Source organism: Pleurodeles waltl, chromosome 8 (genome assembly GCF_031143425.1).
Source record: "Pleurodeles waltl isolate 20211129_DDA chromosome 8, aPleWal1.hap1.20221129, whole genome shotgun sequence".
Classification (NCBI taxonomy): domain Eukaryota; kingdom Metazoa; phylum Chordata; class Amphibia; order Caudata; family Salamandridae; genus Pleurodeles; species Pleurodeles waltl.
The window spans coordinates 708,413,754-708,436,978 of record NC_090447.1 but is presented as its reverse complement, the minus strand read 5'-3'; the positions used below and the strand labels follow the sequence as shown (position 1 = coordinate 708,436,978).

At 41.6% G+C, this 23,225-nt stretch overlaps 1 protein-coding gene across 1 annotated transcript in view; it reads left to right on the top strand.

Moving 5' to 3' along the window:
* The window catches only part of IMPG2 (interphotoreceptor matrix proteoglycan 2), a 658,631-nt gene that overhangs the window by 388,798 nt on the left and 246,608 nt on the right, over positions 1-23,225 (top strand). The window contains exon 9 of the mRNA XM_069203500.1: positions 9,032-9,193. Coding sequence (XP_069059601.1) covers positions 9,032-9,193 — 162 coding nt within the window. The remainder of the gene's footprint in view (positions 1-9,031; positions 9,194-23,225) is intronic.

Sequence of the window (23,225 nt, the reverse complement as noted above, 5' to 3'; positions counted from 1 at the left end):
TATCCCTACTTGACTTAGCAGTAACGGTCACAGAAAGTATTCTTCTGAATAGACTTTCTGCATGGGCAAAGATAAATGAAGTGTTATCTGAAGCCCAGTATGGTTTCTGGGCACATAGGTCAACTATAGACCAGTGCTTGAATCTGCACTAGGTCTTAAGCAAATACAAAGTTGCACACCCCAATTCCATGCATTTAGAATTTATGGACCTCTCGGGTGGCATTTGATCGGGTTTATCAGTCAAAATTTCGGCAGGTCGTGTTGAATGTTGGATGGGCCAGGACATAGTTTTGTTTGTAAGAGATCCTCATAGAGATAACAAGGCCTCAGTCTGACTTTCTAAAGACCCACAGGGTTCACGTTGTTTCAGTGTTGAAAGAGGAGTATGTCAGGGATGCATTCTGACCCCCTTTTTGTTTAACCTGTATGTTAACAGTTTAGAGGAGGCCTTGGTTGACGTAAAAGCTGATTATCTGCAAGTGGAGTCATGTAGCTTACCGGTGCTATTACGAGTTTCTCATTGCAAGAACCTTTGCTAAATGTATGATGGAGTTCGATTTATCAGTCAATGAGAAGAAATCTTTTGTTATGGTTTTTGGCCCACTTTCCACTAAATCGACAAAGTTCAACCTAGGATCTTGCTTCTTTCCTGAGACCAAGGTATTTTCTTATTTGGGTATGTTGTTTGTTTCGGCACTAAGTTAGCACCTCTAATTGATAAAAAAAGGGACGATTTTATTCATGAAAATGCTCGGTTTTTAATTTTGCCTCAAGATTGGGCAGTAGACCAATTGGTGCCCTCCTGCAAGTTTGTAGCGCCAAGTGCATCTCTGAAGTGATCTATGGGAGCAAAATGTGGGGATATATTAACCAGGTTGAGCTGCAGACAGTGGAAAATAAGTTCTTGAGGTGGCTGATGTGTGTTCCACAAAGTACCCCCATCTTTTCAGTACATGAGGAATTAGGAGTAGCCTATTTAATGAACACCTTGACCTTTCGCCCTCGTGCACTCTGGTTGGATATTTGGTTAAGTTCTGTCATTAAACTTAGCAAGGAGATTTTAAAAGAATGCTTAGCCCTTGATCATGCTGTAGATATTCAGTGGCTAAAGTACATCAGTGTCTCCTTTCAGAATTAGGGGAAGGGAGACTTATTCAGTACTCCAGAGGGGATATGCAAAGCAGATTTTAAATGGGCGAAAGAACACTTGTTAGGCAGAGACTTATGGAAAGAGAGGGGCCTGCATTAGTAAAGCCCTGTGTACGTAGACATTTTATGCTAAAAACAGTGTTAATTGCAAAACCATGGGCCAGAAGTATCAAAATCCCATTTTGCATTCCCTAAATAGCGAATTTTAAGAAATCGCGAATGCAAACTTGTATGTAACAAAATAGTGATTCCCTAATAGCGATTCCTACAGAATCGCAGTTGCTATTAGGGAATCGGTATTAGCGATTAAGACTCCATTCATTCTTATGGACCTGAAGGCGGCCCACAGGTGCAAATGGTTTTGCATTTCCTAATTTGCGATTTCCTATTAGGAAATCGCAAATTAGGAAATGCCAAACCAAGGGTGCCTAGGGGCCTAAGGCCCCCTTTGATGCACCCCTAAAATAAATTGTGCATCTGTAAAACGCATGCATGCCCTAGGGGCGTGTATGCTCTACATGGCACTTCAAAAAATGCATTTTTAATTTGTTTTTCAAAATTGTACCTGGTTACCATCAACTTGAAGCTGATGGTAATAGCATGTACTAAAACGCCCATTTTGCATTTAGGAAATGCTTGTTACATGTGTTTAGAGAATCGCAAATAGGAAATTCTTATGTGCGATTTCCTATTTAGGGAATTGCACATTGCGATTTCACTGTTTTTAGTGGCAATTTTAGGGAACCACAAAAAATTATTGTGATTCCCTAAAATTGCCCTGTCTATTCCTTTCACACATCTGGAAAGGCTACTTTGCATTCGCAAATGGTCAAATTTACAGATTGCAAAATGGGTTGATACATCTGCCCCCAAATTCTCTTTTTATCAAAAGCAGATATGATTGTTTTCTGCTAACTAGGTTCCGATTTGATTTATTGATCTTCTTGTTAGCTTACACCGGTGCCAGAAACAGGGGCCAGAAACTCGTACCTTGTGGTTGTGATAATAGGTCCCCGCAAAATACCCTGCATTTTACTATGTCCTGCAGTTTTTATGAAATGCCCCAGAAGGCAAACTTTTCCCAAGTCAGACCAGTTCTTATGTTTTTACCAATACTCTTGAGCGATATCATTTTTAAGTCGAGCGCAAGCGCTTTGACCTCCTGTAAGTATTGTGGGCTTTTAACCACGCCCACCTCACGCCCATCATTTTCACTTGTTCCTGGGTTTGCCTTTCAAAAATCCCTTGATGTCATTGCTAATTGCTTTACGTTTGTCCCTCCTTGGGGCGGTTTTGTTACTGCCTCGCAGACTGACCATGTTGCATGGATAATTACACAATGGCCGATATACTTCAGCGTGGATGAACTATTTGTTTTGTCTCTACTCTTCATGCTCCAATGCACCCATGGCCCTCACAGTACCAACAGCGCAAACTCCATTGGCGGTATTGGAGCACTGGTCACATTGCTCACACTGTTACCTAATCAGAGTCATTTCTTTTGGCTCTCCCCTTCACGCTCCATAGCTTTCCCAAAAACACTTATAATTGATAAGTGTTTTACTAAAAAAACAGGAATCCCCAACATGGTTCGCCTGGCACAGCGGGAGAGCCGAAACAACAATATTCACTGCACTCGGGAAAAGTCACCCCATAATGCTTTGCAAGCATTCTTTTTCAAAACATTTTTGCTCATAACTCAGCCTGTGGTGGTCCTAGGACAATGCAACCACCACCAAAACATTCAGCATGACATACTCTGTTCGTTCTGTCTAGCTCATCTCTGTGTCCCCACACTAGGTTAGTGGGGACCCAAAAATAATAACCACTCCCTCCATTCAGTGTTTTTTTTTATCTCTGTCATGGCTGGAACCTTTGTTCTACAGCTGAGAGTAGTTTGTGTTTTAAGGGTCTTGTTTGTAATATTATTGCTGTAGGCCTGCTAGCCCTGAAAATGTGTAATGTATTATATCCTCTGGGGGCTAAATATATATGGGCATATTTATACTTGGTTTTTGCTGTTTTGGAATAATTTTTTTATGCTGAAAAAGGGTGCAAGCTTAACTCCATATTTATATTTTGAGGCTAGAGCCGTCTATTGTCAACATATAGAAGTTAGCACCATGTCGTGGATGTGGTAAACTAACTTGTGCTAATTAGATGCAAGGTAGGCGTTCCCGTCCACAACATAATGTTAATCCCCTACCGCCATATTTATACTCCGGCGCAGAAACACCGTGCACGGAGTAGGTGGACCGAAATAATGGTGCTAACATTGTCCAGGTGTTAGGGTACCTGTGGACCAATTTCCATGGCTAAACACTATGGAATGGGCCCACAGATGCCCACTCTAAACCCAACAACACTCCTACCCACACCAGAAGGACACAACAGGTTGGGGGACCCCATTCTGGGTAGGGAGATGTAAGTATTCATTTTTATTTTTAGGTGTGCCATTGGGGGCCCCTGGAATGGGGCCCCCTGCCTGGCCCTGGGTCTACTGGCCTTGCCCAGGGGACTCTGGCCCCCTGTGCTGCCCATTGGGGTGGTGGGCATGACTCCTGCCTTCACATAGACAGGAGTCATGTATGTGGCTGCTTGTGCGTCAGAAAATGACTCTAGGCTGGTTAGCTAGCGCAGTTTTGCGTCAAAAACCATAAATATGGGCCATAGTCATATTGCAATACTTGAGTCATTTTTTTCCATTGGGTTATGTCCTCTAGGGGCTGACTTTATGGTAACATGGCCATATTTCTTACAAATGCTCTTTTTATTGTGATGTCCTTTAGGGGCTGTTCTGAGCATTACAGTCTAATGCCAAGCATTTATTTCTGATAAAGATTTTTATTGGGTTTATACGATAATTGGATATGTTTTATCAAGCTCTCCTTTTTGCAATTATGACCATGATTCAGGCCAATTTAACATCCTTAGTGCACTCTTGATATGTTTGGGTGACTCTTCTAGTTTGTTTCTATTGCTACTCCTCCGTGGCTGTCTTGTTTTGCGAATTCTGTTAGCCAGCCAGCAACTCTGATGGTGGGGTGGTGAAAGTGGTATTCTATTCAAATTAGCATGGCAGATTTAAATTAAGATGCTAAATGACAACATTTTCACTTTTGCCTGCAGATAGAGGAAGAAGGTAAATGGAAGTGCTTTAGTTATACGCAGGGCCACTGGAATTAGGTGGCAGGAAAAGACCAAATTATGAGGCAGGGTGGACCAATTTATGTGGCAAGAAAAGTCCAATCATTAATTTACAACGCCAATAGCTCTAACTCAAGCAAATGCGAGACCCATTGCATTGCAAATACTTGTTAATGTACTTCGCTTTCCGAAAGTTGCTGTAAGATTGAGGAACAGCACAGAATAAGGCCCTCATTACAACCCTGGCGGACGGTGTTAAGTTGGCGATAGCACCGCCAACAGGCTGGCGGTAATTAACGCCAAACTATGACATTGGTGGTTTGGCACATGCCAAACCGCCAATGTACCACACCGTCTGCCACGGCGGTAATGACCGCCAGGCTGGAGACAACGGTCTCCAATCCGGCGGCCGTCACTAGTCCACCTGCAGGATAATGACCCTGCATACCGCCATGGTTTTCAAGGTTTTTGTACTGCCACGAATACCATGGCGGTAGACACTATCAGTGCCAGGGAATTCCTTCCCTGGCACTGATAGGGGTCTGTATATGTACTTTTAAATTTTACATGTCCTGGTAGTGAAAAGCTCTCAAATTTGCTTTTCAGTACTGCAAAGCCTTGTTCTCCTATAGGAAAACACTGGAGTTGCCTTATTACATTTTATAAGTGTAACCTCCAACTGGGAAGAGATAATTGATTCATGTTTGGTGTTTCTAGAATACTAATTAAAAAACAATTCTAACATATGGTGAAGTCTGATTTTGAATTACAATTCTAAATATACCACTTTTAGAAAGTTGGAACTGCACCTCCATCTTTAACCCAAGACCCCGGAGTGACTCAAAGGACTAGTCTGCTGGCTTCCTGATCTGAGCCTCAGGGACAGAACAGACTCCCTACAGCTCCTTGCCCCAACGTCAATGAGTTCCTGACCCCTAAAAGGTGCTTTTCAGGTTCTGGGCACTTGTTGTGGCTCTCAAGTGCTTAAAGCCAAGCTTTTTGGCTCTTCATGACTGCAAATGGGCCCATTCACACCAGAACTGCACTGCTTGCACGCAAAATCAGCAAGAAGCCTGTGAATCTGTCTCTTTACACAACAAGCATCATCCACCAGTGTGGATCGCCAGCTCAAAGCTCCAGCCTGCCCCTCTGCGACAGTTGGCCTGCTCCTAGCATCACGCCAACCATCGCCAGCGATACTGTCCTTGCTCCCAGCTAGTTTCTTCCAGGCGAACGGGACTCTTGACACAAAACTTGTGAAGGTAGAACTTCAGCACTACTAATCTGGGATTGTATTTACCTCACTCTCCACTGCGGTCGGCGTAAACTTTCAATTTTAACCCACTCCAGTGTGACCAAATATCCTTGGTTGGTGCTTTATGCATTTAGCTGCTATTTTTCAGTTTCTTTGTTAAACATTCAAAACTCTAGTTCTACTGATTGGATGTTTGTCATTTTGGTCTTGTTTTATTTATGTAATTTTGCTCCATTTTCCTAAACTAAAGTGGGATATTTTTGTGTTGTGGTTTCACTGTTTTACTCTTTGAAGTGTTGAAGAAACACTTTATACAAAGGTAAGCCTGACTGCTCTGTGCCAAGCTACCAGGGGGATGAGCACAGGTTAATTAAGACTGTGGTTGCTGCTTGACCTGGACTCACACCCAAGTCAACCAGTAACCCAATTTCTAACAATATGCATTACATCACAAGAACAAGAAGAATTCCATATGCTTCTTGTATGCTCACATCTGGTAATCAAGAGCTTGAAGTGAGCAGGAACTATTAGGTGCTAGTTTTCTCCATGTCTGAGTTTTCAGGTAAATATCCAAAACTAATTTTACAATCATTTTAAAAGTTGCTTTACTTTTTTTTTCTGTCCAAGCATATCTCTTTCATCTTTACTGTTGTACCTGATACTCATTTCAAATGTGGTCCTACTATAGATAGGGGTTCTATAAACTTTAATTTGTTTCAATGGAAAATATTGCAAGATTACCAACCTACTTTTCTCCCTCATTTCTATATTGCGCTCCCTTCATTCCAAATATGTTCTCATGCAATCTGGCACACATGCACCCTTATTTCCTGATCAAACAGACGGCACCTCCCCCACTCAAATTTGTCCCCTCACACCATTACTATATTCATTCCTTTTCAATTCTCGGTACAAACCATGTATTCTTCATATGTAATCCTTCCATCAAGGGCTCTACATTGATACCAGAGGTGGTTCCTTCGTTAGGGCGGAGGAGCATCGCCCCCGCCAGCACAGCAGGAGCTGCAACCTTTAGAAACAAAACGACAATAAACACTGTTTATTGACGTTTTGTTTCTAAAGGGGCAGGGCCATGGGGGTGACGAGCGTGAGAGAAGTGCACAGAGCACTCTCCTCAGTGCGCATGCATGTTTGGCCGGCCGTCTCGGGCTGGCCACACATACATGTGCACAAGGGCTCTCTCCAACCCGGCACTTTGGTGCTGAGTTGGAGAGAGCCTGTACAGGCTCCCAGTCGGCGCTGGAGCGCCTATCCGGGGCGCTCCAGCCAATCATGATGCTGCTTTGATCAGCGTCATGATTGGCACAGGGCAGACTGGGAGCCTGTGCCTGGAGTGCGACGGCGGCGACGCAGGAGCAGCGCATTGATGAGGTAAGTCAATTTTTTTATTTTTTATATATCTATATATATATACACATAGAGATTTGAATATCATTTGGAGATACAAGTGGTAAATGGAGAGATTAAGCCTTGAAGAAGTCCAATGTGTGGACGAAACACATGTTGGCTGGTGTTATATGTGGATTCGACAAAATATCATCCGGCCCTTTGACTCATACTTCATTTCTGTGTTAGATTATGGACTTTTATTGTATCTATTTACATTATGGGGGTCATTTGTTACCCTGGCGGTCGCGAATGACGGAAGCACCGCCAACAGGCTGGCGGTGCTTCCAAGCCCATTCTGACCGCGGCGGTAAAGCCGCGGTCAGAAAACCGAGGCCGGCGGTTTCCCGCCATTTTTCCCCCGGCTGGGCTAATCCGCCAGGGCAGCGCTGCAAGCAGCGCTGCCATGGGGATTCTGACCCCCTTACCGCCAGCCTGTTTCTGGCGGTTGTCACCGCCAAGAAGAGGCTGGCGGTAACGGGTGTCTTGGGGCCCCTGCACTGCCCATGCCACTGGCATGGGCAGTGCAGGGGCCCCCTAACAGGGCCCCGGGCAGCTTTTCACTGTCTGCCTAGCAGGCAGTGAAAAGCACGACGAGTGCAACTGCACCCGTCGTACGCCCGCAACACTGTCGGCTCCATTCGTACCCGGCTTCTGTGTTGCAGGCCACCTTCCCGCTAGGCCGGCGGGCGCTAACATGGTTAGCACCCGCCGGCCCAGCGGGAAGGTTGGAATGCCAGCAGCGGTCTTTTGGCTACGTGGCGGGCGATTGGCGGCTCCAGCCTGGCGGGGGGCTACCGCCGCCCGCCAAGGTTGGAATGACCACCTATGTCTTTTATGTTGGTTGGTTGTCTACTGTAGGGGTTTAGTGTTGTATGTTATTTATCATTGTCACCAATTTTTGAAATAAATATTTTCATTATATAAAATTATGAGAACCTACATTGCTTAAGGTTAATAATATATGAATGTATATGGATTGTGGACAGTCTATCACAATTTACTAATTATATAGTCATATTTGACTTTTTGACTTTTTGATTATCAATACTTTAGAAAAAAGAAACAAGAAAGAAAGAAAAAAATAGTTGTGCTCCGCTAGTACATTTTGTTTGGTTCTATTGTTACGGTCTTTTCTTTGAAAAAACGGAAATCACATCAGGACAACGATGTGCATTAGTGTATGAGCACTACCTAACAGCATTTATACTTGGGTAAATTAGGAAATGTGCATTGATACTGTTGCTTAGTGTTGCCAAATTAGTTTTTTTCTATGTATACACATTTGTTTGCCCCCCCTTCCCCCGCCACCATGCCGAGTTGCCAGCCACGATTGATTGATACCAATCTCTTATTTATGTATTTCTGATTCTGATTATCCTAGTAACGTTTTTCTGCACAACCTTGTAACACAGATTCTACACACGTTCGTGGCAGTTTTGTATTGTGCTGGCACATATTTTTGAGATTCCTGTATCCTGCACCAAAATGCATTCAAACACACTTCTCATGTATGTGTTCTATACAGACATACGATTTATGAACTGTGTCCAAATACAGGCTCTCTTTACAGATGCCTCCCAATATCTCTGTGCCCTCAGCATATAGTATGCTACATATATTGAGCGTTGTTTCCCAATAGTCAATTTATTGTCTCCCATTAAAAAGAACTGTTTAGAAGAGGTATCTTTGACATGTCGCCGCAACTACAAACTTTACAAATTTTGGGGTAGTGATTGCGGTGGGAAACACTTAGATAGTTGAAGAAATTAAGAACTGATGACTACAAGATGGCAACAGTACATCAATGAATGTAATATATGCTTCTATGGCAAAAACAGCCTGCAAGCAAATTATCATCATGTTTTTACATCCTTGCTCGGAAGAAGAAGGCAAATTTGACAGAATGCTTACAGAGGCTGCTGAAAATTTAAAAAATATGTGAAGGAGACACCCAAAATATCAAACTTTGTTTTTTACCCCAGATAATTGCATTGATTGCTACTTTAATTTAAATGTGTATCTACAATGTATTAAAGAGGTCAACGCATGTCCCTGGCTACTTTTTAACAGATAAACAATGAGATTGAGCAGGTGACCCAAAGGCCAGTGAAGCTGATAGCAGAGCAAATGGTTGAATTCAGCATTTACCTTCCTGGAGAAAAATATAAGGTGGAGCTGAGTGACAAGGCCAGTGCGGAGTATCAGCAACTTTCCAAACTGTTCGTTTCTCAGGTATTATGTTCTGCTTTTCATTTGGTGCATGTTTCAGTTTCTGTAGTAACCACACTAAGCAAACACGTATGATACTAGCAGAGAAGTTGAGTGAGATAAGGCATGCATGACTACAGACACTGGTGCTAGATCATATCATGCCACAATCACCCTACAACACTACGTTACCACACTGTTCGTAATACCTTATAGGAAGCTACCTTGATTATATTTTATTTCACAAATTCCAGTTCCATCTTCTGAAATCACCAAGGTTGTTTAAACAACTGCATATTTGCCTAAAACTTAATTAACATTAGGTCAAGAGAGCTCCTAATGTATCCAGTCAGTACAGCAAGTCAGTTTCTAACAGTCCCATTTAATTTACCTGTAACAGTTGCACAATAAAAAACTAACATTTAAATCAATAAAAAGGATCAACAAATAATACTTTCTCGATTTAAAGTATAGTAGACTCCCTCACTACAACTCACCACTCTACCATACACTGCGTTCTCACAATTGATGTGATTTGTGATGTCATAAATGTTCTTGTAAATGCTATTATTTTAGATGTTATAAGTAAAATAGTATCATAGGGTAAAAGCAGTGCATGGAGAAGGCATGAATTATAGTTAATGTAGTGAGGCTACCGAGTTCAATGCACTGGGCCAATTCACAAAGAGCTTCCGCAGTCATGGCGGAGGCTCCGCAGTTGTGGTGGAGTCTCCACACTCAGGGTGGAATCTTCACAATGAGAATTGAAATTCTCGTTGAGGAGATTCTGCCACAAATGTGGAAACTCCGCCACAACTGTGGAGGCTCTTTGTGAATCCAGCCCACTGTGTATGGATGTGTTAGAGATCAAATATTTTGAAGGTGTTATATAAATTATAAGTTAGTGGTATAAGTTTAGAATGTATAATTTTTTTGCAGTTTAAGGTTGGTTTGTATCTAATGAATAAAATTATAGTAATTTAATGCTAGAAAGTAAATTATAAATGTAAGGTATTCCTATAACTTTAGAAATGTATTTCAAAGTATAAAGTTTTATGTTGTTGAGTGCAGTGTCATTAAGTGGAGTGTTGTACAGTAGAATGGAGAACAGTGTCATACACTGTAGTGTCATAGAGTGAAGTGTGGTAGAGTTGAGTAGAGAGGGGTGGAATAGAGTGGAGTATGGTACAGTGGAGCGGCACACCATAGAATAGTATACAGTGTAGTGGAGTAGAGTGGAGTGTGGTACTTTGGAGTGGTGAACATTTGCATAGTGTACAATGGAGTGGTATAGAGTGGAGTTTGTTGAAGTGCAGTGTTATACAGTGGAATACAGTAGACTGGAATGGCGTAGAGTGGAGCTGTGTAGAGTGCAATAGCAGAGTAGAGAGGCGTAAAGTGGAATGCTGTAAAGAGTAGAGGCACACAGGAGAGTGAGGTAATGTGTAGGGTTGCACAGTGGAATAGTGAAGAGTGCAGTGGCGTACAGTGCAGTTGCATACATTGGAGTGCTTTACAGAGGAATAAGATACAACAGGTGTTGTACAGTAGAGTAAGGGAGAGTGGAGTGAAGTGGTTTACAGTGTAATAGCTTTGAGTAGATGTGGCGTACAATGGAGTTCCATGCAGTGGAAAAGTGTACAGTGAAGAAGCATAGATTGTAGTGGCATACTGCGGAGCAGCATAGGCTGGAGTGCTGTAGAATGGAGTGATATAGAGCTGAATAGCATACAGTGTAGTGGTGTAAAGTGGCATGTAGTATAGTGACAGAGTGAAGTAGCATAGAGGGGAATAGCGTAGAGTGGAGTGGTGTAGAGTGGAGCATAGTAGAGTGGAATAGCATAGAGTAGAGCAGTGTACACCATAGTGGGGTATAGTGCAGTAGCATGCAGTGGAAGGCAATAGAATGGAGTTGGGTAGAGTGGAGTGATGTACAGTTGAATCGTATAAAGTTGAGTGGCGTAGAATGTAGTTGCATACAGTGCAATATTGTATAATGGATTGGCGTAGAGTGGATTGGTGTGCAGTGTTGTGTAGAATGAAGTTGAATACAGTGGAGTGTGGTACAGTGGAGTGGTGTAGAGTGGAGTGGGGTAGTGTGAAATAACATACAATGGTGTGGCATACACTAGAGTGGCATAGAGTGAAGTGGCGTACAGTGGAACAGTGTAGAGTGGAGTGGCATACAGCGTAATAGCATAAAGTGGAGTGGCAAAGAGTGGCGTGTCATAGAATGGAGCGGCATAGAGTTGAATAGCAAATAGTGTAGAGCCATAGAGTAGAGTTGCGTACAGTTGAATAGTGTAGAGTGGAGTAGCTTACTGTGGAGGATCGTACAGTGGAGTGGCATAGAGTAGAGTGTCATAGAATGGAGTGGCATAAAGTTGAATAGTGTAGAGTGGAGTAGCTTACTGTGGAGGATCGTACAGTGGAGTGGCATAGAGTAGAGTGGCATAGAATGGAGTGGCATAAAGTGGAGTATAGTAGAGTGGAATAGCATAGAGTAGAGCAGTGTACAGCATAGTGGGGTATAATGCAGTAGCATACAGTGGAATGTCATACAGTGGAAGGGCATAGAATGGAGTTGGGTAGAGTGGAGTGACGTACAGTTGAAACGTATAAAGTTGAGTGGTGTAGAATGTAGCTGCATACAGTGCAATAGTGTTTAATGGACTGGCGTAGAGTGGGCTGGTGTGCAGTGTTGCATAGAGATTAGTTGTATACAGTGGAATAGCACTGATTATGGTGGTGTGGAGTGGTGTGAACTGGAGTGGGGCACAGTTGAGTGTCGTACAATGGAGTAGTGTACAGTGAAGTGGTATAGAGTGGAGTGGCACACAGTGTAACAGCGTAAAGTGGCAAAGAGTGGGGTGTCATAGAATGGAGCGGCATAGAGTGGAATAGCAGAAAGTGTAGTGTCATGTAGAGTAGAGTTGCGTACAATTGAATAGTGTAGAGTGGAGTTGCTTACAGTGGAGGATTACACAGTGGAGTAGTATAGAGTAGTGTGACTTAAAATGGAATGGCATAGAGTGGAGTGGTTTAGAGTTGAATAGCATGGACTGGAGTGGTGTGGAGTGTTGTAGAGTTGGGTGGCATATAATGGAGTAGCATATAGTGGTGTGGTGTAGATAGGAATACCATTGAGTTGAAAATTCACATCCAAATCCTAAAATACTACGCACATACATGTAAAAGAAATCCATCAATTGCAACTATTCATTTGCTTGTGTGTCATCTGCGCCTATTCTTTTTCAGGAAATGGTTTAACGGTCACCAAACATTTCTCAAATGAACGCATGACATCCATCAGTTGCATTCTGCCATGGATAGGCAAAATTGCCCTATATATCACAACCGGCTAAATCTGCAGTCAACCTATATGTGTCCATAGCCCCTCATCAAAGTTCAAACCTGATGGCACTCTGGTTTTCATTTCTACAATATATCGGGACTCCATTTGTCTAAGCTTCTGTGTCCTGTCACCCCCTCTTTCATCCCTGCCAAGCCGATCTATGCAAAAGAAACTTAAGAGAAACCTATTGCTATTGTGTACCTGTTGAAAATGCAGAGCCACTGGATAAGTCACAACATTGTTCAGTATGGGTTGCATGTGCTCCAATACTCTTTTCTTAGCAGAATGTGTGGTGCTCCCTATATACTTCATACTACATGGACAAGTGAGGCAACATACCACATACTCAGAATAACAGTTTAAGAATTTAGTAATCCTCTTCTTTGATTTGCATCCTGGTACATCAAAGTCCCTCACCTTGTGGCTGTGCTTACAAGCCTTACAGTTAGTACAGGGAAAAAATCATGTCATCCTGGCTGGTGGCATAGGTCTTTCTACATAATGACTGTGTACCAGAAGGTCACGTAGCAAGATGCTCTCCCCGTAAGAACCCAGTGGACCCGGGGGCAATTTAGACCCTATGACCAAATCCATAATGAGAATCTGCCAATTTCTTCTCAATATTTGATGAAAGCATTGTGAGGCACTGGAAAAATGATTGATAAATCTAACCTCACCCTTTCCCTTCTGCTTTGGGACAAAATTTGATTTACTGGTCAAGAGTGTCTGCCTATCTACCTGATGTACTTTGTGGATGGCTTGTTGTAAACTTTTGCTGTGGAATATTCCCGGGACCTTAATCTCCTCAAAGCCTCCCTCTGTGCCTCGTCATACTTCCTAGGAGAGGAACAGTTGTGTTTGAAATGTAATAACTCCCCATATGGTATTCTGTTAATCAAGGTACTTGGGTGAGAAGTTTTGGCATGTAACATTGAATTCCCTGCCATGGGCTTTCTATACAGCGCTGTATGTAGCCTGTCATCCTGAACATACACTAGTAAATCAAGAAATGGACCTTCTTGTTTACTTTTCTGACTTGTAAATCTCAGATTAAAGGAACTTGTGTTTAACACCTTAATATCTGCCTCTGCAGACTCCAATGAGCCTCTCCATATAATGAATGAATCATCTATGTAATGTGCACATAGCACTCACTGCTCCATCCAAAGATAATTTTCTTTAACCCAGGCCACGTACTTCTCCCACCAGCCTACAAAAAGGTGCGCATAGCTGGGTGAGAAGCACGTGCCCATCACTGTCCCCTGCCTCTGCTGATACAGTTGTCCTGGTAAAATGAAATTGTTGTTATGCAAACAGAACAAAATCAATTGTAAAATCATGGCATTATGTTCAAAATACTACAATGGTCTTGTTTTAAAAAATAATTCCACAGCTTGAAGGCCCAAATCATGTGAAATACAAGTGTAGAAACTTTTTATGTCTTGCATGATCGGAAGAAAATCTTGTTCCCACTCTATGCCTTGAATAATCCCACTCTATGCCTTGAATAATCATTGTAAAGTCTGTAGAATCCCTAACATAGGAGCTGAGATCATTCATGAATCGAAACAGAAAATGAGCCACAAAGACGGAAACATTCTCTAATAAGCTTCCCTTTGAGGAGACTATTAACCACCCTGGTGGAACTCTATCATTTTTGTGGATCTTAGGTATGTGACAAAATGTAGGAATAAGAGGATGTTCCACTTTCAAAACCCGACATTCCTCTTCCGTTAACATACCTCTATCTCTCTAAAACTCCAACAATGCATGACAAGACTGTATGCTACCCACATACTGTCCCCTTGTTATAGGCTGATAACATTGTTTATCACTTAATTGTCTCAGAGCTTCCCGTTGGTATTGCTCCTTTGAGAGTAACACAATGTTTCTGCCTTTGTCAGGAGGTTTAATGAGTATGGTGGCCTCATTTTTTGAGAGGTAGAATAGCTTGCCACTGTTCCTTGGTTATGTTGTCACTCTTTTTAGTCCCCTTCAATGTTTGTTGTACAGTTAGGGATTTGAGGTCCCTATAATTGGGGCATCCTGGAAGCAATCAATTGTGTCATGGGGCATTTTTGGAATGAACCGTGATTTTATTTGAAAATTATCTTTTCCCACTACTTCGTGGAATGCCCACTTTCTCTAACATCTCAACCGTACTTTCCATAGTAGTTCCAGAACTCGTTGGTACCAAATTGTCCAATTCCTGCAATAACTTTAATGCTTGTAAGTCCTCCACAGTAAACACATCTGTTGGTTCAGTCTGATTGGTACCCTCACGTTTCCTCCTAGTTGGGTGCAACTGATGCAATGTCATTAATTTTAACTTCAGTATAAAGCCATGAAGAGCAATGTAAATCAAATGTAAAGCATTACTCATTGGAGGGAGGAAAATGATAATTTTGCAGTACTAGGACCAGCATGCACTGAATTAGCCACCAATTGAATGGACAAAGTAACATTTAAAAGTAGCCACAACAGGAAAGAAGGACTTGTTTTCATCTGTGATCAAGGTCCAAGGAGGACCGAAACGCGTAAGGCTACTGCTATTTGAGGTCACTGCTGCCTGTGAAATTTGTAATTAAACACTGGAAATGTGAGTGTGACTTTGTTTCTGTTCACTGAGATGGCGGAGTTTCGGATATATATATATATATATATATATATATATATATATATATATATATATATATATATATATATGATTATTCACCAGCAAATTATGTAGCAGTTCCACTTGGAATATATTTACATATATAGTTACCTAAGTTTTACAAACAGCTAATGCATATAGACCCTGTTAATCATGATAGAGATTAAAACCTTTCCCACCAAGCAGGGCACTTTATGTCAGTTTTATTGAAAGGTGCTTGGTAACTTAGCTGTGTGTGACCATTTAAAAAGAACAGCAAAAGCAAACAGTGGTATCTGCAGCATTAAGGGGTTAAATGTACATGAAGGTGACAGTGTCTCACACTTTGTTCGTGCACACTGGGAGTATGGTAGAGGTTCTTGGGGAGTATGGTAGAGAAAGCCAGAATAACACGGGTATGATAGCCTGGGAGTAATTGGGTCTCAAATTAGACTGCAAAGGTCCCTGTATCTGGCTATCCTAGCGTGTGCCAGGCTGGCACGTATGATAAGGTGAAAGGTAGCAACAAACTAATAAAAAAGTTTAACAAATCGGCAAATTTGCTAGGCAGATTCAAAACCATCTCCACAATATAGGCAGTTGTCACTACCTTAGGCAGCCTGTCTCTAATCCTGGTGTGTGGAACTAGTCTCTGCAGGTGTCTGGGAACTTTGGTGTCCAATGAGCTTGAATCTTGACTGCACAGGAACATCAGCAGTAGCCCTCAGTCATTGACATAGAGTAGAGTAGAAAGATGGCCCGTATGGGTATTTCCAGAATGGACATATGGAGAATTTACCTCACACCTCTTACATGACAGAGTTGCTGTATCACTTCGTTGTTGTAATATCACGTCATAGTATGAGTATGACACTTATATGCATGGTACTGGCAAATATGAAGCAGGGACAATCCCAAAATAGAGTAGGTAAGAAGAATGATACCTCACGTTTATAGGTAAGTCACTGTACTCAGTTTTCCAAAGCTCACTGGTTGTTTTTCAGATATCTTTGACCTGCTGTGTCTATGGTTGTAAATAAACTTACAGAGTGTGGCACCAAACAGCTTTGAACATGTAGTTCTTGGGAGTATACACAATGGAGGGTGAACCAGAAAAGCTATTTGCAAGATGATCATTGTGTCATTATAGTGCATGGACACATGCTAGGAAATGCCTTCTCCTTTTCATGTTAGTGCAAACATGTTTCCTTATTAGAAGTGCCATCCAAGGACGTGTATTTTTCACCAGTGGGAAAATTGAGCTACAAAACAAATAGTCCAGGCGTGTCCTGAGAAAATCAGTTCCTCACTTCCAAAACATATTTTTCCAATGAATTTAAAGTTTGATATACGTATGAACAAGAAAAGGTCCTAAAGTTCCATAAACGGTCATTCAGACTATGCTTTTCCGTCGGTCATATCCTGGAAAGTTTGCTTTTCAGCTATTTGCAGCAATATAATAATTTCTGGCTCCTTATCATCATTATCCTGCAGGTAATTCCAGATGCACGCATCCGTGGGGCTGAGCTTTTCTAAGCACTTGTCTTTCTGCGAAGTATCAAACGTGACAATAGATGTGCCCAAACCCTCACCTGTTGCTAAGACCGCACTTTGTTATATGTTTATTCCTTTTCCATCTTGATGTAAATAGATGATTCTTTTTAGGGACAAATGCTAATTCCATTTCCTTTGGACAGATCCAAGACTCAATTCTGAGTCAGATGTTGAAATTTGTTGTGCTTCTTGCAGCCAAGGATACAATTTCATATGGGCCAGCAGAGGACAGGCAACTTGAAGATTATAGCAGAAACGCTCATGTGCAGATGTTGCGTGGCATTTGGGAGACTTCTCAGACAGATGTTAGCCAAAATGTTTAACCCGTACATACTGTGCCTCACTGTATGTATTCCTGAATAATTATCCTAAAATGTGTGCAAAATGTATGCTCCCTAAAGCAAAATAAGCTAACAGGCCAACAGTAACGTTATCGAAAACAAAATGGTACAGGCTGCAATGTTCATAACTGTATTTTCAAAAATCACTCTCAAAAGATTTCTTTTCATCTTTTGCCGTCGGGGGGAGTCATGTTCATATGTGACTTCCACATTTAGGAAAACGCTTTTCAAAGCTTTTTTAAAGGTTTCAATGTATATTATGCCTTAAAAATTAGCCTTTACATTTCAAGCATTGACAATTAGACTCTTCGGTTGTCACTTGATGCGATAGGGACTGAAATGAGTCAGAAATGCAAGAAACCGTTTCTGCCCCGAAATACTGAGCACGCCCATTTTGATTTGCTTGCCTAGGAGTCTGCAGTTGTAACATGCCCCTAAAAACTCCGTGTAGAAAGGATAGCTTAATCTTACATATACGAACTCATACTAGTGGTCACTTAAATCGAACTGCTACTTTCGAATCAGAGTATTGCCATTTTAGAAGTTCTTAATTCTCTACTCATTTGGTCATTTCAACAGAGAAAACCCCAACTAAACAAAGGATGTTGAGTGTTTGTTAATGCACATTTAATCAAACTTTTTGGAATCTATATGATCGTTAGTGTTTTATACGTTTTTCTATGCAGAGATAAGTAAAGACAAAATTGCTCATGCAACAAAAGTAACCTTTGCAACTAGAGTATTTTAATTTATTTACCATTTGTGCTATTGAAGTCACATATGTGTGTACGAAAGCAATTAGAAATGGGGTCTCAAGTTGGAAGGGGTTTGCACCCTGTGCAAGTAGGGACCCTCACTCTAGTCAGTGTAAGGGAGTCACACACCTAAGATAACCCCTGCTCACCTCCTTGGTAGTTTGCCTCAAACAGTCAGGCTTATCTCGCAGGCAATGTGTAAAGTATTTGTATACACACACAGTTACACAGTGAAAACACTACAAAAAGTGTCCACACCAGTTTAGAAAAATAGCCAATATTTAGCTGAATAAAACAAGACCCACACAACACAAATCCAATATAAACAAGTAAAAATCTCTCTCTCTAAAAATGTAAATGAGTCTTAAACTGTAGGAATCAAGGACTGTATCACTTTAGCACAAAGTACCTGGGATGCATCAGAAATAGACGATGCTTGCCACAAGGGAGGTGAGACACTGGAAAAGCAAAGCAATATGTCGGATCCTTACTGTGCAGCTTACACTTCCAAGGGCCCAGACACTGGGTTTGACATCACTTGGCAAGTCAGGACTCTCAGCAGAAGAGCCTAGGCACTGGCAGATTAAGTATTTGATAACTCTGGGTCTTCCTAACAGGAGGCAGGCTCAGTTCAAGCCCTTGGAGAATCTTGGAAAGCAGGATGTAGACAGCAAAGCCCAGTCCTTTCACTCCCAGGACAGAAGCAGCAAACAGCAGACTAGCACACCAAAGCAACAGGAAGAGTGGCAGTCCCTCCAACAGCGCCCAGCTCTTCTTCCTCACAGAATGTCCTCAGTCCAGAAGTGTTCTAACTATGTGGTGTCAGATGCCCAGTACTTATACCGATTTCTGTCTTTGAAGTAGGCAAAAATCAAAGAGAAGTCCTGAGTTTTCTTGCCCTGGCCCAAAAAACACTCCTGGGAGATGGAGACTGCATTGTGTGAGTACAGGCACAACCCTTTTCAGGTGCAAGTGTCATTTCCTCCCACCACTCTAGCTCAAGAACACCCATCAGCCTGTTGATGGTCCATCAGGATATGCAAGGCACATCTCAGCGCCCCTTGTGTGGCTGCCTAGAGTGAATGTACAAACAGCCCAACTGTCATACTGACCCAGATGTTTATTCCTCAGACAGGCAGAAGCACAGACTGGTTAAGTAAGAAAATGCCCAGTTTCTAAAAGTGGCATTTTCAAACTAACAATTCAAAAACCAACTTCACCAAAAGTAGTATTTTTAAATAGTGAGTTCAGAGACACCAAACTCAAGATATCTATCTGCTCCTAATGGGAAATTACACTTAAAAGATATTTCAAGGCAATCTCCATATTTCCCTACTGGAGAGATAGTCCTTGCAATAGTGAAAAACAAATTTAACAGTATGTCATTATCAGGACATGTAAAACACACCACTAAGTGTCCTCCCTTTTAATTACACTGCACCCTGCCCATGGGGCTGCTTGGGCCTACTTTAGGTGGGACGTACATGAAGTAAAAGTGGAGGTCCAGGCCTGGCAAGTGGGTGCACTTGCCAGGTCAACTTGGCAGTTTAAAACTGCACACACAGACACTGCAGTGGCAGGCCTAAGGCATGTTTAAAGGGCTACTCATGTGGGTGATACAATCAGTGCTGCAAGCCCACTAATAGCATTTGATTAACAGGCTGTGGGCACACACCGTGCACTGTATTAAGGGTGTACTAGTAAATCAGATGTACCAACCATGGAGAAACCGATCACCAATACATTTTAGACAGAGAGCATATGCACTTTAGCACTGGTGAGCAGTGCTAAAATGCCCTGAGTTCTAAAGCCAACAAAAGCAGGTCAGGAAAATAGGAGGAAAAAAACAAAACGTTTTGGGATAACCCTGGAAAAAGGGCCAAGTTCAACAGAAGCATTGTGTCATAAAGACACCATCTTATCGTAAGGTGAGTCCTTGCATCATGAGAAAATGATGTTCTAATATTGACCTAGAAGGTCACTAATTTCATGGTACAAGACATTGCATATCAAATAACACGCTTCAGATGGTTCATCGATTTTGATGAGCAACACACTAAACTACCCTGTAGACAACTGCCAGACATTTGAACAAGATCTGAAAGTGATGGTGCTGATTCTAATTTTTTCTGTTTTTATGTTAACTCCCCTGCTGCTTGCTTTTGTTGTAATTCCTGATTTTTCCCTGGTCTTTGTTTGAGGCACATATTGATAAATTATTTTAATTTGCTGATCGTGCTTTTCATCTCCTTGTTTGCTGTCACTAAAGATAAGGAATTTGTATTTCAGCCCACAGCTTTAAGTGGACAGATAAGCCAACAAACTAAAGTTCCACTCTGAAGTAATTATATTCTACAATAAAGGAAGGCCCACAAGACAGACCCCAACCACAAGAACAGAGACTGCTTTGGTAGATAAAAGCACTGCAGTTGTGTGTATATCTGAAAAACAGAACATATTCACTTGAAATCATGTCAGCAAGTTATCATTGTCAACACCAAATCATACCAGATTTAGGCATTCAAAACAGGAGAATCAGCATGAATGAAGTTCACTTGCAGGAGCTTTAATTTATAAAGGATTACCCATACTATTGTCACTTGTGTAGCCTATTTAGGGTACCAGAGGCCACATATGTGACTCTAATAGCACAGATGGTAAAAACAGGCACTATATTCCAACATATCTAGAATAAGATGCAGGAAACACTAAATTCCACATCTTCTTTTCTAATTGTCCAGAATAAAAGTTAGAATAGGGGTTAATTACGGCAACTGGTAAATACCACACCCCAAGAGGCATTTAACAGGTGTGGTAAACACTCACCTTCCCTGGACCTCTCATAATCCAAGTCTTAGGGCCTTAGTTAGAACTTGGCAGAGGAGAATACTCCATCACAAACGTGACGAATATCCCGTCTGCCGTATTACAATCGCATTTTTTCCTATGGGGATCTTACTACAGCGCATGAGATATCCGTCACGTTTGTGACAGAGTATCCCATATGCCAAGTTCTAAATCAGGCCCTTAGTTTCTTGGCCAATTTGGTATCTGACTCATTTTTAGGCCATACCTACAATCAGCTGTAGCTGTCTATCGATGACGTCATGTTACCAGTACAGCCATACAACATACATGAATACATTTGAAACGGGTAAGACGTTTGATGAGAACCCTTCAGCCACTGGTTTTTGGAAATTTTTTATGAGTTGTCATTGACCGAGTGGAATGTTTGTAAATCCATGGCATTTATTGAAAGGTTATATTGGGCTTTATTAGTTCCTTTTGGTAGCCTGTCCACTTCTCTGCCCCCTGTTGATGTATTTGTGCCCACCCCAGCCTCTCTCACTCCCCCACTTCAATGCAGTGAATGGCATCATAAGCATTCGCAAAGCCACTCTATTTTGAAGAGGCTGTGTGCTCGCACTGTAGCCACCTTGAAAATGCGTTAACATTTTTTAGAAAATTCATTACAACATGCCCACTAAGCATTTTGTAAATCATTGTCAAAAAAACCTTAGAAATTCATTACAAGTGGTCACCGTCTATGCGTGTGCATTTACAGAGGTCGTCTTCTAATGGATTTTTAAAAAAACATAGGAAATTCCATTACAAGATGGTTGCCATGCATGTGCGTGCATGTTCGGCAGCAAACTAGGAGAAGCAAAAACAAAATTAGCAAAGCCAAGCGAAGGGGGATCTCTAAAGACTTGTTGGGAACAATACTTGAATCAGGAGTTATCTGATAAACAATGGGCAAGATGTTTGAGTAATGTGAAAGTGGTTCCAGAAACTCTAGGCTGAAGTACAGAACATTTAATTATCTGCACCACACATACTTGACTCAGAAAAGGATTTGGCACATGTACTCAGAAGCAGTGACTGCATATCTCAGGTGTGGAGAGATAGAAGCTGATTTTTACCATATGGTGCAGCTTTCTCTGTGAACTCCAAGTTTTGGGACAAGGTGCTGAAATGTGTGGCTTACTCAGCTGGTCGGTTAATACTGGTGACAGTATGTCTCTTGGGCCTAATATACACAAAGAAAACAAAGTATGTATGCTGATTTATTGATGTAACATATGTGCTCATGAAGAGGCCCGTTGCAATATTAATCCATTACATTCAAATTGGAAAAGGGATGAGATTCGAAACAAGTAGCAAAAAATAATGGAGCCCCCGTGCAGAATATGGAAAGGGGCCATGGAGTGTCATATCTCACAGATATTCATTGGCTGAGTGGGGTCCTCCTGAAAGTGTGAGGGGTCCCTGAAGTGTTGGGGCCAATCTGTGCCACCGGTGCTGCAATGGCTAGTGTTACACCCCTGACTGTAATTTGTAAGAAACTCTGTCAGTAAATTTCTGAAATGTGATGGCTATAGAAAAGTTAAAATAATCAGCAAAGAATTACTGGGAATATGTAGTTGTTTTGTATGAGAGCAGTCAGGGAAGTAAACCGCAAAGTCATCAAAGATTTTTCCCCATTGGTCGTATGGACCTTTACAAGTTGACTGGAGGTATTTAGAGGAAGTAGGCATCATTACTACATTTCCGACTTGTTAAGCCAATCTGACACCCATAAAAAGGTTCAGATTAATGATCAGTCTAGTATATAGACACGTCAGAAATATATTCAAAAGATGCAGCAATAAAGCTGGCAAGTTGAAATATCTCAATAAGTTCAATAGTAGCAAAATAAGATTCGGAACAGTAACAGCCACTGCAATACAGAAATTGAGAATAAGAAATAAGTGTCCCATCAAGAAACTCTACTTTTCTCTGTTAAACATAGAATAGCTATAAGGGCATCTAATCATAGCTCTAAATTAGGGAATTAGGATGGCTTTGGAATAGGATCTCAAGAAATTTGGAAAGTTCAGGAAATGCGGGAAGGTGTCAGCATACCAATGACTTCAGTAGAAGTCTGCAGGAAAAGTAATACGTGTTTAGCATGAAGCTTCACACATGCAATAGTAAAGGGAAGCAGAGAGGTCTGTACCACTGAAAGTCTAAGCCTAACTACTAACTGTGTGATCATTAGTTAAAATGACACACGTTTCAGCAACATTTGTATCTTTTCCCATGCCACCAGCAACCAATCAATTAATTTCTGATGAAGTACATTTGCAACTTCACCTAGGTTTCCCATCCCACTGAAGCTTAAACACTTACTGCAACTTTGAACATCTCTCTTTCTTTGTACACAATGAATAGGAGGCTTAATCTGCCCGTTAGGTCTCCAAACTCCTTGCCAACATTTCTCTACTCAAGCATCACTATCAGTCGTCTAAGGAAAACAATACTCCTTTCTCTACCTAATGAACTCATGAGAATGCTCCTGCAAAGAAAGAACATGCTGACCGGGCAATATACATTCAGAAATTAGGCCTATAGTCAGGCTAACTGTAACTAAGTA